General features: G+C 38.3%; 1 protein-coding gene across 1 annotated transcript; it reads left to right on the top strand.

Annotated features, from left to right (window-relative positions):
- Window positions 1-1,632: 1,632 nt before the first annotated feature.
- Window positions 1,633-8,847, top strand: sstr1a (somatostatin receptor 1a). Its single transcript, XM_055006132.1, has one exon. It carries the CDS (start codon window positions 1,917-1,919, stop codon window positions 3,039-3,041), a length of 1,125 nt encoding a protein of 374 aa, XP_054862107.1. The 5' UTR covers window positions 1,633-1,916; the 3' UTR covers window positions 3,042-8,847.
- Window positions 8,848-18,760: the final 9,913 nt, after the last annotated feature.

Below are 18,760 nucleotides of genomic sequence, written 5' to 3'. Positions count from 1 at the left end.
CCCAAAGGTTTACTTCTAACCATCTCAGTCAACCTAATGATGATTTACTGCTGGAAGTTCTCACCATTAAAGAAGAACATCAGCATCCGAACTGGTTTGGTCCGTTTTAAACTGATTTAGTCTGTTTTAACTCATTAACAGACAGAAAATCTGAAATAAAGTTGATTTAGTTCATCAGAATCAATATTTCTGTCAATTTATTAAACAATTTTTCAATTTAAGAAAATAAAAGTCATACATACAATCAGAATAATCAGAAACAAAATAATTATCGCTGACTGCAGGGGTGGAAAGTACATTTACTCTAGTACTATGTTCAAGTATAATTTTGAGCTATGTTACTTCAGTATTTCTGCTGTGCAATTTTCTTCTTCCACTTTCCACTTTCTTCTTCCACTCTACTACATTTATCTGACAGCTTTTCTTGCAATGAAGATTTGACATAATGGAAAATATTTAAGTTTTAAATATACAACACATAGTGACAGATTACTACAATATTCAGCGTGTAAAGTATGAAAAATAAATCAAATGTGTTTCACCTGTTGGTTGGTTCCATTGGCGGTCCAGATCCTGATCCATCCTGTCTCCATGTATAATTATTAGGAATTAAAGACCACAAAAAGACACAAAAGGATGTAAAATGATCACAAAGAGACAGAAAGTGACCATAATATGACACAAAATCAAAAGAGTCAAAAAAAATGACCATAAATGCAAAAAGCAAATAAAAAATGATAAAGAATAACCATGAAGACGCAAAATTAATAAAGAGTCAGAAAATGACCATAAATACACAAAAAAATGGACAGAAAGAGCCAGAGAATTATCAGAAATACACAAAATTAACATAAAATGACCATAACTTCACAAAACTGACAGACAACTTTTGGTTGTTGTTGATGGCCAACCAAGCGAGCGGGTGATGTTTTGCCCATTTTGTGGGGAACATATAAACCGATTGACGCGGTTTTGTTTTTCGTGTGGTCGGTCTTTAGAGTGTTTAAATGGCGCAGATCAGACCGACAGAGTGCATTAGCCGCTCCTCGTTGTCACTTCCGGTTCAACCCCGGAGTTGGGACATTCCCTTTCCGGTTAAATTTGGATTTGTAAAAGTGTTTTTGGACTTGTAAAAGTGTGTTTGGACTTGTAAAAGTGTTTTGCATTACGTAAATTTGGTTTGTACCTCTCGGCCACTGTATTTTGTGGTCGTTTTGCAGAACTCTGTGTTTTTGGTTGTCAGTTACATTGAACTTTGGTCAGTTTGCGTCTCAATAAGGTTTATTATATATTAAAAGGTTCTCCTGTGTCAGCGCTGTGGAGAACCTCCTCCTGGTTCCATCAGAACCTTTATTGTTCTCAGTGTCCTCTGAGGCTCCTGCTGCTGTTATTGATCGACTTTCTGCAGAGCTGCAGCTTCACATCATTAGAGATTTTAATATTTTATCTTTTCTGCTGTTCTGACTGCAGATTCATGATGTCATGAATTAATATGTAATAAATCCTGAGAGTGACGCTTTTCTGGAATACTTTTAAAACAGAAACATTTAAAACCAGAAATAATAACAAATAACTGATAATTGATCAATTAAATAGTGTAGAAGAACAAGTGGTGATCACCACTTGTTCTTCTACACTGTTTAATTGACCAACTTTATAGGTTTTTGTGTGTTTTATGGGAGTGATTTCGTGTTTGTTGGTTAACTGATTGATTGATTGATCAGCTGATCCTGTTGTCACGGTTCTCTGAGCAGCAGGAGGAGGTTTGTTTCCATAACGTGATGAGAGGATGATGATGATGACCCCCCCTCCTCTCCTCTCCTACTCCCCCCTCCTCTCTGTACCGGAGCTTCTCTCTGGTTGAACCGGATCATTCGGAGGCTCCGTTTCTGGATGAATCTTCATCCTCCATCGTGATGCAGCTCGACACCTTCAACACCTCCTCCTCCTCCGGTGCTCCTCTCCCGGTGTCCCTGGACGACGGCTCCTTCTTCCTTCCGGTGAACGGCTCCGGTAACGGCTCGGAGGCGGGCGGCGGGGCTCCGTCGGCGGGCAGCGCGGCTCTGATCTCGTCCATCTACTCGGTGGTGTGCCTGGTGGGTCTGGGCGGGAACTCCATGGTGATCTACGTGATCTTCCGGTACGCCAAGATGAAGACGGCCACCAACCTGTACCTGCTGAACCTGGCGGTGGCGGACGAGCTGCTGATGCTCAGCGTCCCGTTCGTCGTCACCGCCGCGCTGCTCCGCCGGTGGCCGTTCGGCGCAGCGCTGTGCCGCGTCGTGCTCAGCGTGGACGCCATCAACATGTTCACGAGCATCTACTGCCTCACGGTGCTCAGCGTGGACCGCTACATCGCCGTGGTGCACCCGCTGCGCGCCTCCCGTTACCGGCGGCCCACCGTGGCCAAGCTGGTGAACGCGTGCGTGTGGCTGTTCTCGCTGCTCGTCATCCTCCCCGTCATCCTCTTCTCCTCCACCGCCCCCAACTCCGACGGCTCGGTGGCCTGCAACATGCAGATGCCGGAACCGGAGCGGCGCTGGATGGCGGCGTTCGCGGTCTACGCCTTCCTCATGGGCTTCCTGCTGCCCGTGCTCGCCATCTGCCTGTGTTACGCGCTCATCCTCAGCCAGCTGCGCGCCGTGGCGCTGCGGGCCGGCTGGCAGCAGCGGCGGCGCTCGGAGCGGAAGATCACGGTGATGGTGACGGTGGTGGTGTCGGTGTTCGTGCTCTGCTGGATGCCCTTCCACGTGGTGCAGCTCGTGGGCGTGTTCCTGCAGAGACACGACCCCACGCTGAGCCAGCTGGCCGTGGTGCTCGGGTACGCCAACAGCTGCGCGAACCCGCTGCTCTACGGCTTCCTGTCCGACAACTTCCGGCGCTCCTTCCAGAGGATCCTGTGTCTGCGCTGGATGGACGGACCCGAGGAACCGCTGGACTACTACAGCACGGCCCTGAAGAGCCGCAGACTCAGCCTGGACCTGGACCCGGACCAGGACCCGGATCAGAACCAGGTCCAGCAGCTCCAGGAGGTAGACTGATCCCAGCAGAGGTTCTAAAGCAGGAACCTACAGACCCTCAGGTTGCTTTCTAGCCCTCCTGTTGACCCGTTTTAAAGTCCGAAAATGTGGGGGAAAAAAAATTTATGTCCACATTTTCAACATTTTTGGGAAATTTTTTGAACGTTTTTTTGGTGGAAAAGAAGAAATGTTAAAAAAAAAAATGTTTCTTTAAGAACATTCACAAAAAAACTCACCAAAATCCAGCAAAATTCGCTGATTTTTTGTGAATGTTCTTAAAGAAAATATTGGAAGTTTTACTGATATATATGTAATCATTTTAGAAAATTTTAGGATTTTTTTTTAGAACATTTTTACTCATTTTTTGAAAATATTTGCATGAAATTTGTTGCCAATTTTTTTTTTTTTTTAAAACAAAACTTTTAAGGGAAACTTTTAAGGAATTATTGGATTTCCTTCCTGAAGGTTTTGCAAATTTTCAGAAATTTGGGGAATTTTCTTGCTGAATTTTTTAAAAAAAAAATTCAGACAAAGAAACAGTATTTTTTGGTGCCCGTAAATGAAGACAGCAGGAGGGTTAAAACAGTTCATCGTGGATCAATACCTGAAGTGTCCTGACTCACCTGTGACCTCACCTGAGCAGCCGAAAGAGACACATGACAGCACCGAGGGCTCCTATTGGCTGAAGGTGACTCAACGAGCCAAAGACCAACGATGAACCTCAGAACTTCCGGTGTCCTTAAACGCACCGCGGTTTGATTTTACTGAAACGCCTGAAGTGAACACGTGACGTTTTCGCCATCAGCAGGTGAATGTGATGATGTCACACTGTGGAGCTTCTTCAGGTACAACAACAGACACACAAAGCAGCTGGAACAACAAGAACAACAATAAATACAGATTCTAAAGCAGGGGTGTCAAACATGCAGTCCGTGGGCCAAAAGCGGTCCTCCAGAGGGTCCAATCCGGCCCTCAAAGTGTAAAAATTCCAGAGAAGACATTAACTGCAGATTGTAAATTAGTAAAACTACAAACGTAAAATCATTTCTAGACCATGACAAGTTGCTTTGATCATGAAGTAAAATACTAGATTGTTCTTTTGTCATTTTGTGTCTCATTTTTTGTAAAATTGTCTCTTCTTTTTTGTCTGACTTTAGACGATTGTCTGATGTTTTTGTTGTTTTTCTCGTTTTTTTTCTGTTTTTTGCCATTTGTCCATTTTTTTGTCGCTTTGTAACTTTTTTGTCTAATTTTTTGTCTCTTTTTTGTTTGGTTTCATCCCATTTTGTCATTTTGTGTTTCCTTTTGGATCGCTTGTGTTGTTCGTCTGTTTTTTTTGTCATTTTGATTCTTGCTTTTGTCATTTTTTGTCTAATTTTTGCCCTTTGTTCATTTTTTTGTCGCTTTGTAAGATTTTTGTCAAATTTTTTGTCTCTTTTTTGTTTTGTGTTGTCTCATTTTTTGTCATTTAGTTTCTCACTTTTGTTGTTTTGTGTCTCATTTTTGTAATATTTTGTGTTGTTTTTTGTCTTTTTTGTCTGTCTTTAGACGTTTGTCTCATGTTTTTGTTGTTTTGTTCCTCATTTTTTGGGTCTCATTTTTGTTGTTTGTCCATTTTTTGTCGCTTTGTAACTTTTTTGTCTAATTTTTTTTCTTTCTTTGTTTTGTTTCGTGTCGTTTGTCTCACTTTTTGTCCTTTTGTGTTTCCTTTTTGTGTCACTTGTGTTTTTTGTCTTATTTTTGTCATCCTGTGTTTTTGCTTTACTCGTTTTGTGTTGTTTTTGTTGTTTTTTGTCATTTTGTTTCTCGCTTTTGTCATTTTTTTTCCCTTTCTAACTTTTGTGTCTAATTTTTTCTCTTTTTTGTTTCGTTTTGTGTCGTTAGTCTCTTTTTTGTCATTTTGTTTCTTGCTTTTGTCATTCTGTGTCTCGTTTTTGTAAAATTTTGTCTTGTTTTTGTTTTTTTTTTGTCTAATTTGTCATTTTGATCATAAAATGAAATACTATATCATTCAGTTACAGATACAGTATTTTTTTTGCAGTAAAACAAAGGAAAAATGTGGAGTTGTGGTTATTTCTAGGTTAGCATGTTATGATTTTATTGGTCACTGGAGATCAAACTGGGCTGAATGTGGAACCTGAAGTTTGACACCCCTGGTCTAAAGTGTTGCTGTTGACGTTTCTGCTTCATGTTGTTTCTGCGTGTCGCTGAGCAGCTACAGCCTCTAATCAATCAACCAATCAATCCATCAATCAATCAATCAATCAATCAATCAATCAATCAATCAACCAACCAACCAACCAACCAACCAACCAATCAATCAATCAATCAATCAACCATCCAACCAGTGTGCAGCAGCATGAAGTGTGAATGTTGACATCTTCAGCTTGTTTCTATGTGAATCCTCAACCATCTAAAGTCCGTATGAACAGAAGCAGCTTTAAACTATAAATAGGTGAAACTAAAAGTTTCTCTGAGCTGCTGCTGTTTTCTACTTTAATAAATTCTATCATAAAGTATCTTCTATTTTTATTACAGCATCATGTGGACATTAGAATACTGGAGTCTGGTTCGCTGCTGGAAAACATGAGTCTGTAAATAAAGAGTTTTATGATTCACTGTAAAACTAAATGAAACATTTATTTTTTTCAGAGGAAACTGTGTTTGATGTTCTACGTTTTCTGCAGATCAATAAAGAAGTGATTTTAACTTAATGAGTGTCTTCTGTCATGTTAAATAGAAAAGATTAGAAAAATGAGCTGCTGCAGAGATTTTATTTTGTTTGTCTCATGTCACATTTTGTTTCATGTCTTTGTTGTCATTTTGCATCCCTTTTTTTGTTAATTTAGCATCTTTTTGTGGTTGTTTTGCATCAATTTCGATTATTTTGGGCCAAATTTTGGCAATTTTGCAACAAATTTTTGTCATTTCATGTCTTTTTGTGGTTGTTTTGCAGCATGCTGTGTCTTTTTGGTGGTCAGTAACATTTAACTTTGGTCAGTTTATGTCACAGTGAGGTTGCATTTGGTTGTTTTATGGTCGCCTGTATCAATATTTTTTCAGTTTTTGCTATATTTTGGTAATTTTCCATCTATTTGTGGTTGTTTTGTATAATTTCTGGTTCATTTTGCATGTCATTTGCATTTAAATTAGATTATTTTGCGTCACATTTTGGTAATTTCACTTCTATCAGTTCATTTTGCAGCAAATGTTAGTCATTTTATGTCTTTTTGTATTTGTTTGCATAAGATTTTGGATGTTTCTTGACACATTTTTAATATTTTATGTCTTTTTGTGGTCATTTTGCATCAAAGTTTGGTCATTTTCCACCTTTTTGTGCTTGTTTTGCATCACTTTTCTTTCATTTTGCATCTTTTTGTGGTCATCTGCATTTAATTTAGGTTATTTTGCATAACACATTGGTAATTTTACTTCTCTCAGGGGTTGTTTTGCAACAAATTTTTGTCTTTATGTCTTTTTGTGGTCATTTTACAGCACACTGTCTTTTGGTGGTCAATAACATTTAATTTTGGTCATTTTCCATCTTTTTGGGGTTTGTTTTGGTTCACTTTGTGTTGTCTTTTTAAAGAGTTAAATAGAGGAATTTAAAATCTGCTGCAGCAATCCTTAAATCACAAACCTTCAATGTAGTTTAAGATGTGCGTTATTCAGTGTGTCTGACAGAGTTTAGACTGTGATTTTATAAATTCCTCTCGTTCTACTTGTGTGGCAGAAAGAAGCTGAAATAATCCAACTGCGCCAATGTTTTAGACAAAATGAGACTTCAGGACTGAAATTACAGTGAGAGGAAGGAGCCTGTCTGTTCCCAGAATGCACTGCACCGTCATGTCTTTATATCAATACAGACAGTGTCTTTCTGAGTTTCCATGGTTACAGAGCTGATCCAATCAGACTGAGCGCTGGGCTCACAGGGAACTGTTGTGAATCTGATGATGAAGATGGAAAAGATGAAGTGCTCCATAATCTGCAGCGACCTGAATCAGTCACTGGGATCAATAAAGTTGATGAGAAAAGCTTTTCTCTGGATTAAGGCTCCATCTCATCATCTGCTGTCGGCTCCCTGAAGGTCACAACTCATGATGTCAGCAGCGTTTCACAACTCCTAGTGTCACAAACACTTCAGAAATAATCAATAATGTCCTCACAATGAACATGAGAGACACAGACAACATTAATCTGTGTGAGAAATTGATAAGTTTCTCAATCCATGTGACTCTAAAAACTCCACAGCTTGACAAACTCTAAGATTAAACTCTCCACAGCGATCCAAAATAAGTTGGACTTCTACATGAGAGCTTTAATTATTCTTCATCTACTTCCTGAAAAGTTTGGTCAATAAAAAAGACAAAAACTAATATTTTCAGCTGAACCAAAGACAGACTGTGATTTTTCTGCTCACATGTTGTGTTGTTGTAAACTTCCTCTTTCAAATAAATATCCTCCTAACCCCCTGGAAACCAGCGTTTGTCCTGTTTTTGTGTTGCTCCTCGGCAAACCTAGACAGCCGGGTCCTAATGTTTTTTTTTAGCAACACACCATACTATGACGTTTTTACAATGAGGGTTCTACTATGGAACCAGTTTGACATGTTCAGGTGTTCTTTGTGTGAAAACTCAAGAGATTTCAGGGATCAGAAGGTGGTTTTCAACTTTCTTTGTTAACTTTCTGCTTCAACTTTAAATTAAATTTCCTTCACTAACCCAGCCCTCTGGACTTCCAGGAAGCTGTGTTCCTATTGGCTGTCCAGGTGGCTGCTTGGTGTTATCAGGAACACCTGAGCAGCTCAGTGTCTTCCTGCTTTATTTAGCTGCAGACAAACATTTCCTCTGCTTCTCTTCACCAGTGAACTGGGTTTGGCTCCATTGCTTCAGTTTGTTCTTTAGGCGTTGGCTTGCAGCTTCCAGCAGTAAAATCGTCTTTAATGTGTTTCTTGGTGTGTTTTAGGGCTTTGTACTGGATAGTTGTCTTGGTAAATGTGGTTCTTTAGCCACAGTTAGCACATGGTGCTAATGTGTGCAGTGATTAGTGGATTTGATGCAGCTGAGTTGTGTCTTTATCTTGGCTGTAGTGAGTCTTCAGAGGTTTTTGGTCAGACACATTCTGTATTCTTGTTTGAGAACCAGCATTGGTTGTCCAGAAGGTAAGAGTTCCTGTCCTGATTCTCTGTTCTCAGAGGTTCTCTGGTAGGCTGCAGGAGACTTTAGCGTTTGGGTTGTGCTAGTTTGGTTTTTGTACAGTTTCATTTGGACGACTATCTTGAGGCCCCTCCATGTGGTTTAGTGAGGTTTTCTGGAACAGTTCTACAAAGCAGCCTGCAGCAGAAGAGACTTTGAGAGTTTTTAGGAAGTTCTGGAGAGCAGACTGTAGAGCAGCAGAAACATTTGTCAGTAGTTTGAGCAGGAGAAGGTGAGCTTCAGAGTAGAAATGAGAAGGAAACCTTCTTGACCTGTGTGGTGAGGTCCTGTACCAAGAGTTTGAGCAGGTTGTGAAGAGTCTGTAGTTCTTTGGTCTGAAAGCACAAGAAGAGTCGACTCATTAAAGGAGAAAACAGGAGATATTGTTGGTTCTTCTGTCGCTCTGCAGTTTCCTTAGACTGAATATCAAGTTTATATTTTAAATGATTTACCATGTGAGCCCAAGAAGACCTCAATAAACTCCCTCCATCCCCTGGACACAACACATTTTATTACCATGTTAAATCTTTTTTTAAAAATATATTTTGGAGTTTTAATCATAGTTTTAGCATTTTTTTTTCTCTTTGCTTGTTTAGTTTTGTAATCTGTGTGAAAGGTGCTAAACAAATAAAGTTGAATTGATAAACTGAATAACTGACTAACTCATGATTGTGGCAACAGAAGTATTTTCATTGTGATTTAAGGGTTTATTTCATTTTTAAGGTTGGGGTTAAAATCTTGACAGAAAAAAAAGATTAAAGAAATAAACTACATTTAAAAAAGCAATGAACTCGAAGGAAAAAAACATTCAATACAATAAAATTTTAAAAAGAAAATTAAACAAATACAATTAAATGATATTAAACAGACAAAATATTTAATTAGATAATTAAACTGAAGATACAAAATGTGTAATTATGAAATTAAACTAAATGTTTTTAACAAAAATATTAAACATTAAACATGAAATATTCTAGATATTTAAACATTTAAAAATACAATTAAACAAGAATAATATTAAACATTTAAAAAAATACAAACTATTTAATTAGAATATTAAACCTTTAAAAAGACAAAACATTTAATTAAAAAATTAAATGTTTAATTAGAAAATTAAATCTTAAAGACAATAAAACTTTAAATAGGAATTAAACAGAAAATACAATGAAGCATTAAAAAGAAAATTCAACATTAAAAGGTGGTAAAACATTTAAAAAGAAAAAACTTAAAGATTTAATTGAAAAAATAAACATTGGGAAAGAAAAGGACATTTTTCAAACAAGCCGATAAAACATTGGAAAAAACAACCATTAAACATTAAAAAGACAAAACATTTCAAAATCAAATCAGACATTAGAAAAGAATAAAAGGTGAGAAAAGAGCAAAACTAAACATTTAAGAAGAATCAAACTAAAGACAAAACATTTGAAAAGACACCACTTAAAAATATATATAAAATATACTGGACATCAATAAAAATGTCTGCATAGTGAAATATATGAAGTCCATCTGCGTTTATACATCATATTGATGTTAAAATAACGGGAACTGCAGCCCACGTTCAGTCAAGTTAGTGGATCTCTTCCAAAAGCCGTGATTTGTTTTACGGAAAAATTACGTGATTTCAAAAATGTGATTTTGAAAATGTAAATCAAACTGTAATAAGCGTTAGCTAGCTGCTGCACTTGCTGTGAATATTTTTGTTCTCGTCTTTGTCAAGCCCAAAGGAAAAATGAATCCATATTCTGGGTACATTACCGACAGCAGCGTCCCTGGAGTGACCGGAAAGGTTAGCCTTGTTAATGTTAATCTCTCAGTTCTGAGTTAATATCTCTGTTCTTTGCTTCAGTTTTTTTTCTCTACAACAGTGTATGGTCAGATAACTGTGGAGCTCATGTTAATGCTAATGATACATTAGAATAAAATAGAATAAACTTTATTGTCCATCTAAGGCAGTAAAATGGTCTTTAGCCTCAACCAGGAAAACAAACATTTACATAAGATTAAAAAATAGGACAAAATTCAACACTATTGTGTTCCACTCATATTCTGATGTGATATTTAACATTCCAGCAGTTGGAATGAAAGAACCTTGGAGATCTTTTCCTCACTGTTAGTGTCTTTTCCTTCCAGTCTTGGTCTGGATCATTGGGAACATCTAGTCTGATGGACTGAGAGCTACAGAGAACATGAACATCCAGCTGTGGTTGTCTGAAGAGTCTTTTCTCCTTCATCACTGTGAGGAAGAGCAGCACTGATGTCCTCCTCATCCTTCCAGTAATAACAATAATGCTGCAGATTCAGCTCCTCTCTTCAGAATACAACTTGTCTTGTGACTGTTCAGTTTTTACACTTCACTGTCAGCAACACATTATGTATTTCATCCATTTATTATATGTGTTTAAACGTCTTTCCAGTTCACAATAGTTAAATAGTGTAGTTTTTAAATGTGTAATAAAGGTAATAATGAAGCTCTTGACCTGAATGTGTTGATGTTTTAATGCTGCATATCTGCAATAAATAACATGGACTTTTTAGATTGTATTTCTGCTCCAACAGCAGAGATGCAGTAAAAGGTGATAAATAGAACCCCTGAATACTAAGAACAGAGAATAATAAACTGCTTAAACAGTTAGTCTGACCTTCTGTAAATGAAAGTTAAACAGGAAGTGGTTGACTGAGGATGTCGTCCATTCAGTCTCCTTCTTCACATAGATGAGGTTTTCCTTCTGTTGGCTTCACTCAGAAGATCCTCACAGTGAACATGAGACACCTGAGATGAAGACAGACGTCACAGTATCAGCATCAACAGCAGAGGTTCATTTTAAAGTGACCCTGGAAAGATTTCCTATTTCATATAGTTTTATATAAGCACTGAAAGACAGAAAGGCCTGCAGTCACTTTAGCTTTAGAGGAAAGGATTTTATTATTCAGCTTATCTGTGCTGTAATTTAAATGTAATAAGTGTAGTGTTCATCATTACTTTGATCATATTCTGGGAGTTTATTTTTTCAGTCTACACTGCAGGAATAAGTACTAAGACATGTGAATCAGTCATTAAACAACATTAACGACTAGAGAGCAGATTTACTGTTTTCTCCAGTTTAACTTCAGACTCAGCAGATATTCAGGACTACTGACAACACAGAACCTTAACCTCACTGTTTTAATCACATTTAGGTTTTCTAAACGTTACATTAATGTGAACCAGCATCTCCATGAACAGTTTCATTAACTAAATGTACCACATTACAGTAACACAACACACTTCAGCTGTTTACATGACACAAAACACAAACATCGCTAGCTTAATGCTACGTTAGCTTAATGCTACGTTAGCTTAATGCTACTTTAACTACGTTAGCTTTAATCAGGCTAGGACTGAGCAGCTAGCTCGGTTAGCATCGCTAACATTAAAGCTAATATTTACTATGCTAACTTTCTTCTCTGGTCAACACACACTGAAACAAACTCCACCAACATCTGGAGTGCATGGCACACATTATATCTGACACTAAAGCTGCATATAAAGTGCATTAAAAGCGGCACCGATAGGAAAATAAACATTTACTTACTGAACTATCAGAGTCCTTTCAGTGTCTGCTGGTAGAATCAGCTGAAGGTAGAAAACTGGTTAAAACAAGCCAACGGGCAGGAAAACTGTCTGTGGAAAATGTTCTGCTGCTGCACCGATAAATAAACCAACAGTTATTATATCAGAATTAATCCAAACGAGGAGAGCAGAGTCTCTGCTGCCTCCTCCATAGGACCTGTCAATCATTCCAGACCGGACTGTCAATCAAGTAGCCCCGCCCCCTGGCTTCGCAAAACTTTAACGCTCTATAAAAAATACAATATTGATTTATTTTAAGATCACGTTTTGGTTGCTTTACAAGTATTTGTGGTTGTTTGTGCATTTAATTTGGGCATTTTGTGTCACATTTTGGTTGTACACCTTGTTGCGGTCACTTCAAGTCACGTTTTAGTAATTTCACATCTTTTTGGGGTTTTTTTGCCTTACATTTTGGACATTTTATATGTTTTTGCGGTTGTTTTGTGTCAGGTTTTGGTCGATTTACACATTGTTGTATTAGTTTTCATTCATTTTAGGTTGTCTTGCATCACATTTGGTCATTTAACATCCATTTTGGGCTTGTTTTGTTTCATATTTTAGTATTTTAGACAATTTCCATATTTATGTAGTTGTTTTGCGTCACATATAGGTCGCTATCGGAATATTTGTGGCTGTTTGTGTGTTTAATTTTGGTTGTTTTGCGTTTGACATTTGGTGTCACATTTGTGTCAATTTTCATCTTTTTGTATTTGTTTAGTGTCACATTTTGTTAATTTTACACTTTTTGCAGTTGTTTTACATCATATTTTGAATCATTTTACATCTTTTTGTGGTTATTCTGCCTCACATTTTGGTTGATTTACATATTTTTGTGGTTTAAATGTAATTTGGTTTGTTTTGGATCACATTTTCATCATTTTTGTCATTTTGTGGTTGTTTAGCTTCTCATTTGGATAATTTTACATATCTTTGTGGTTGTTTTGTGTCATATTTTTTGGATATTTTGCATATTCCTGTTGTTGTTAACATTTAGTTTTGCATCAAATTTTGGTCATTTTACGTCTTTTCATGATTGTTTTGTGTTATATTTTGGTCATTTTACATATTTTTCTGGCTGTTTGCATTTATTATGGTGATTTTGCATCACGTTTTGTTTGGATGTCTTTTGTGATCATTTTCTATCACATTTTCATCATTTTAAATCTCTTTCTGGTTGGCTTGCATCATTTTATCTCATTTTGTTGTTGTATGCATTATTTTTGGTGGTTTCATTTTAAATTTATGTTGTTTTACGACACACACTGTGGATATTCTGTATGTTTTTGTGGCTACATCTCTGTAGTAATTTCTATTTACTTTGGTTGTTTTGCATTACATTTAGTTGATCTTACTTTTTGTGGTTGTTTTATGTCACATTTAGGTATTTATATGTAGTTTTGTGGTCATTTGCATTTCATTGTGATGTTTTACAGATTTTGTGGATGCTTTCACTTACTTTTGGTTGTTTTGTCACATTTTTGTATTCTTGTGTCACAGTTTGGTTGTTTTATGTACTTATTACAATATACTATACATTATATTTATATTATATTACAAAGTTACATTTTTGTGGTCATTTTCTTTTAGTTTGGGTTGTTTGGCACTGTATTTTGGTCATTTTACATATGTTTGTGGTTGTTTGTATTTCATTTTATTAGTTCTGCATCCCATTTTGATTGTTTCATGTCAAATTTTGGTTATTTTGTGACACATTATGGTCATTTTACATGGTCTTGTATTCATTTTCATTCAGCTTTGGTTTTTTTGGTATCATAATTCATTCATTTTACATATTTTTGTGGTTGTTTGCATTTAAATTACTAGTTTTCAATCCCATTTTGATTGTTTTATGTCACATTATGGTCATTTTGTGTCACATTATGGTCATTTTTACATGTTTTTGCATTTAGCTTTGGTTGTTTGGGATCGTATTTCATTCATTTTACATGTTTTTGTGGTTGTCTGTATTTAAATGGAGTAGTTTTGCATCACAGACCTGATCTGGACCAGTTTCTGTGCCTCTGAATGAATCTCCAACATGATGAAGTCTCCGTCCTCACAGATGCCCATCTCCTCTGGTTCTGTTGGATCTGACGCCATCTGGTGGTGAGAACAGACACTCACAACTCAGCTGCCAGGTGGATTGTGGGTAAAGTAGTTCTCAGATGACCTGCTGAACACAGACAGACTGGGATTAGAGAAAGCTTCATCTGAGCTGCTGCCAGGAGAGGAAACATCTTCTAATCAATCACAGATGAAATGTATTAATCAATGTATTGATTGATCTGATGGGACAAACACATGTTTTTGTCACAGAATATTAGTTTGAAATGTTCTAATAAGTGTTATAAAAACTGCAGGTACATAACTGCTAAAAGTATAACATTTACAAAAATGTCCTTTAAAAAAAATTAGAGTTGCTGATTCATATATTGCCAGAAAAAATGTTTGCTTTTTTTTAATTGGACAAAGTTGTGAGGACATTTTCTGTGTTTTTTAAAGGATGTATTTAATATTCACAGTTCTTACGCTGCAGATTTACCATTAAATAACAGGAAATCTCCTATTTTCACCATAGGTACACCATTAAATTATATTAAATTATTTTTTTAAATTATAGATTTACCATGAGACAACAGAAATATTATTTTATTTATTCTTGTAAAGAAAATACCACATTCAGAATATAATGAAGTTAGGGCTGGGCGATATGGCCTAAAAAAAATCTCCGTTTTTTTCACAAAAAATCCCGATTCACGATTTATCCAAATTTTTTAACCCTCTACCTAATCTCTGCAAGGCCGAGTCCAGTCTACTTTATGCAAATGAGCTGCAGCTCTCTCCAGGTAAACACACCTGATCACAGCTGGAAACGCGCAGCATGTGGCTGCTGGTCTGGTTGCGGTGCGTTTCCAGCTGTGATCAGGTGTGTTTACCTGGACAGGGCTGCAGCTCATTTGCATAAAGTAGACTGACTTCTACTTTATGCAAATTGGATGCCGCGTGCGGAGATTCCACGCATTGTGAAACTGTCCTCAAACTTCTAAACTAGGCGTCAGTGACCTAAAACGAGGACAGATTCAGCTGCTGCACAGATTATTTCTCGCCTCAAATGCTTTCAGAAATACTTTTCACTGAAGTGTTTTTGAAATAAAAGGGAAAGTTTGCGGCCGAGCCGCTGTGTTTATCCGACTTGTCTGCAGGACTGTCCAGCTGAAAGCTCGGTCATGTGACCACGTAGCGTCCTGCTGTTGGTCAGTGCTGTCATGTGACCATGTCATGTGGTCCGCTAGTGACCGCCTGCCGTCCGTGTGATTTTCAGATGTGGTGCGTTGCCGTGCGGGAAAATAGCATCTAGTGAACACGTACCTTTAGATCTGCACCGCTCGCCGCCATGTTGTTTGTGTATCAAGCGCGGGGGGGAGGGGGGCGCACTCTGAACTACGGGAGCCCAGCGGGAAGGCGTTGGTGACGGATGTTGATGAGAAAATCGATTTTCATTAAAACAAATCCACATTAAGTACAAAGTCGAATTATTCGATAAAATCGATTTATCGCTCAACCCTAAATGGAGTATATATTTATAATATATGGCTCTAGTTACATTTTCCACTATGGATTTTGGTTCTTTGAGCGAATTTTTCATATTTTAAGCAGAAAAAAATGTACTTTGGTGAAAAGAGCTGCTGGTGTCAGAGGTCACATGATGCTCCTGATGCCTCAACATTGGCTGTTTGACCTGCAGGTGAACTCACTCACCTGTCGTCTGCAGCTCCATGACTGACAGCAGAAGAAGCTGGGAGATATTTACCGCTGTGTGTGTGTGTAGGTGTGTGTGTAGGTGTGTGTGTGTGTTGCGCTATTGTGTGTGTTGCAGCCTGTTATTAAAGTCATGTTTGATAGCTTTGTTTCTCCACTGAACTCTTCAACTCAGTATTGTCGGTTCACCACACCCTCACACACACACACACACACCCTCACACACACACACCCTCACACACACACACACACCCTCACACACACACACCCTCACACACACACACACCCTCACACACACACACCCTCACACACACATACTGAGAAACACACGCCCACACAGTCTGGTTTCATCATTTCAGGAGACATTATATTGACTTACAGTCATTCCCTAAAGGCCTAACCTAAATATAACCTTAATTTAACCTTACCTGAACATTACCTAAAGAGAGGAGCATGAAGTCCAGGTCCAGGTCCAGGTCCAGGTTCATTCAGTAACAACCTGTCAATAAATAAAGCCAGTGTTCAGGTGACCTGTCATCCTGGAGTCTGTCAGTCTAAAAGGAGGTTGTGGACAGGTGAGTAAGTTGGGGAAAGGTAAAGAGCTTATGGACAGGTGAGGTGCTCGGGAACAAATGAGGGGAATGAACAGATGAGAGGGTCGTGGACAGGTGAGGTCGTGGACAGGTGAGGTCGTGGACAGGTGAGGTTGTGGACAGGTGAGGAGGTCGTGGACAGGTGAGGTCGTGGACAGGTGAGGAGGTCGTGGACAGGTGAGGTTGTGGACAGGTGAGGAGGTCGTGGACAGGTGAGGTCGTGGACAGGTGAGGTCGTGGACAGGTGAGGTCGTGGACAGGTGAGGAGGTCGTGGACAGGTGAGGTTGTGGACAGGTGAGGAGGTCGTGGACAGGTGAGGTCGTGGACAGGTGAGGTCGTGGACAGGTGAGGTCGTGGACAGGTGAGGAGGTCGTGGACAGGTGAGGTTGTGGACAGGTGAGGAGGTCGTGGACAGGTGAGGTCATGGACAGGTGAGGAGGTCGTGGACAGGTGAGGTTGTGGACAGGTGAGGAGGTCGTGGACAGGTGAGGTCGTGGACAGGTGAGGTCGTGGACAGGTGAGGTCGTGGACAGGTGAGGAGGTCGTGGACAGGTGAGGTTGTGGACAGGTGAGGAGGTCGTGGACAGGTGAGGTCGTGGACAGGTGAGGAGGTCGTGGACAGGTGAGGTCGTGGACAGGTGAGGAGGTCGTGGACAGGTGAGGTTGTGGACAGGTGAGGAGGTCGTGGACAGGTGAGGTCGTGGACAGGTGAGGTCGTGGACAGGTGAGGAGGTCGTGGACAGGTGAGGTCGTGGACAGGTGAGGTCGTGGACAGTTGAGGAGGTCGTGGACAGGTGAGGTCGTGGACAGGTGAGGTCGTGGACAGGTGAGGTCGTGGACAGGTGAGGTCGTGGACAGGTTCCAGGTGAGTCAGTCTGAGCAGGAACAGGATAATTACCACTGAGGAGCTTTTAGCGTGACGGCTTCAGGATTTATAGTTCAGTGAGTCACACCGAAACCCTGAAACTTCCTCAACAGGATCTGATCCTGAAACCACCTCAGTGACGCTAAAAACTACATTTCAGATGTTTAAACTGTCCTGTTGTTCCAGGTCCAAATGGTCCAAATAGTCCAGAACTTTGGAGAAGTTCTCCAGGTTGAAGGATTACCCAGAATCCTGTGGTTTTAGTTTAGGTCTTTCTGTTCCAACACCTCCATCCCAGGTCTATCTGGAACCAGAACTCTGTAAGGAACCTCTTAGTCCAGGTCCAGAAGACCCAAAGATCAAAAACAAGAGTCTTGATCCAGACTACTTGGTCCAGTTCGCAGTCTGAGGTTCAGCAGCTCCAGAATTCTCCACCAGGGTTCTGATTACAGGTTTAAATGAGACTGTTAGTTTTAAACAGGATCGGATTGGTTTGGATTTAAGTTTCGTTTTTAATCATGTTTGATATTTCAACAGGTTTAATTTAGTTGGTTTAGTCTTTTTTTGATGAAGAAATATTTTTGTGTAGTTTTTAAGCGGATTCACTTGAAAAATAAGTTTTTAAGCAATAAGTTTGTTTGTTTTTGAGCAGGTTTAGTTTTTAATCATGTAGGTTAGTTTTGGTTTCATTTTGTTTATTTGTAGAGATTCTTTTTGTGTGTAGTTTTTAAACAAATTCAGTTTTTAATTAAGTTTTTAAACAATAAATTTGGACACGTTCAGTTTTTTAAAAGGGCTAGCTTAATTTAGTTTTTAAACTTGTAACTTAGTTTTGATTGTTGGCTTGGTTCTAAAACCAGTTCAGTTTTGTTTATTTTTTAAATAAATTAATATGCAGTCATGGAAAAAATGATTAGACCACCCTTGTTTTGTTGTTCATTGTGTTAATTTTAATGCCTGGTACAACTAAAGGTACATTTGTTTGGACAAATATAATGATAAAAACAAAAATAGAGTTTCATTTTATCAGTCATTTTCTATGATTTTCTTAATAAAAACCAATATCTCTCCAGTTCTTCCATCAATATCCATAACATTGTTCTGCTGAAAACAGCTTTTAGGATTCCATGTTTCCTTTTCTGTCTGTTTTAGTCTCATGATCCACACAGGAGTTAGAACTTGATTGCATAATAACCATAGTAACCATTATATAACCATTAAATAACCATTATATAGCCGTTTTTTTTATGACAAGAGTGGTCTAATATTTTTTCCATGACTGTATTTTGTTGTGTAGTTTCTAAACAGATTCACTTTTTAACGTTTTCAAACATTAACTTTGGATTATTTTAACAGGTTCATTTAAGTTCTAGTTTTTAACAGATTTAATTCATCAGAAGGTTTGTTTTGTTTTAGCTTTAAAACAGATTAATTTATTTTTTTTCGTTCTTAGTAAGTTTAGATTAATTTTTGAACACAATCACTGTTAGTTCTGGTTTCGTCTGAAACAGGTTTGGTTTTTAAACATGTTGGTTAGTTTTGGTTTCATTGGTTTAGTTTTAAAACAAGTTCAGTTTTGTTCATTATTTGATGAAATTTATATTTTTTTTCTGTAGTTTTTAAACAGATTCACCTTTTGAAGTTTTTTAACAAGTTTAGGTTATTTTAACAGGTCCATTTTATTTTTAGTTTTTAACAGGTTTAGTTTCTTTTA

The sequence above is a fragment of the Amphiprion ocellaris genome, chromosome 20 (genome assembly GCF_022539595.1).
Source record: "Amphiprion ocellaris isolate individual 3 ecotype Okinawa chromosome 20, ASM2253959v1, whole genome shotgun sequence".
NCBI classification, from domain to species: domain Eukaryota; kingdom Metazoa; phylum Chordata; class Actinopteri; family Pomacentridae; genus Amphiprion; species Amphiprion ocellaris.
The sequence above is the reverse complement of the archived record's forward strand: the minus strand, read 5'-3'. Positions and strand labels throughout refer to the sequence as shown.

Excerpts from the sequence above, each read along its gene's own strand:
- sstr1a (XM_055006132.1), top strand. The coding sequence starts at position 1,917 with ATGCAGCTCGACACCTTCAACACCTCCTCCTCCTCCGGTGCTCCTCTC.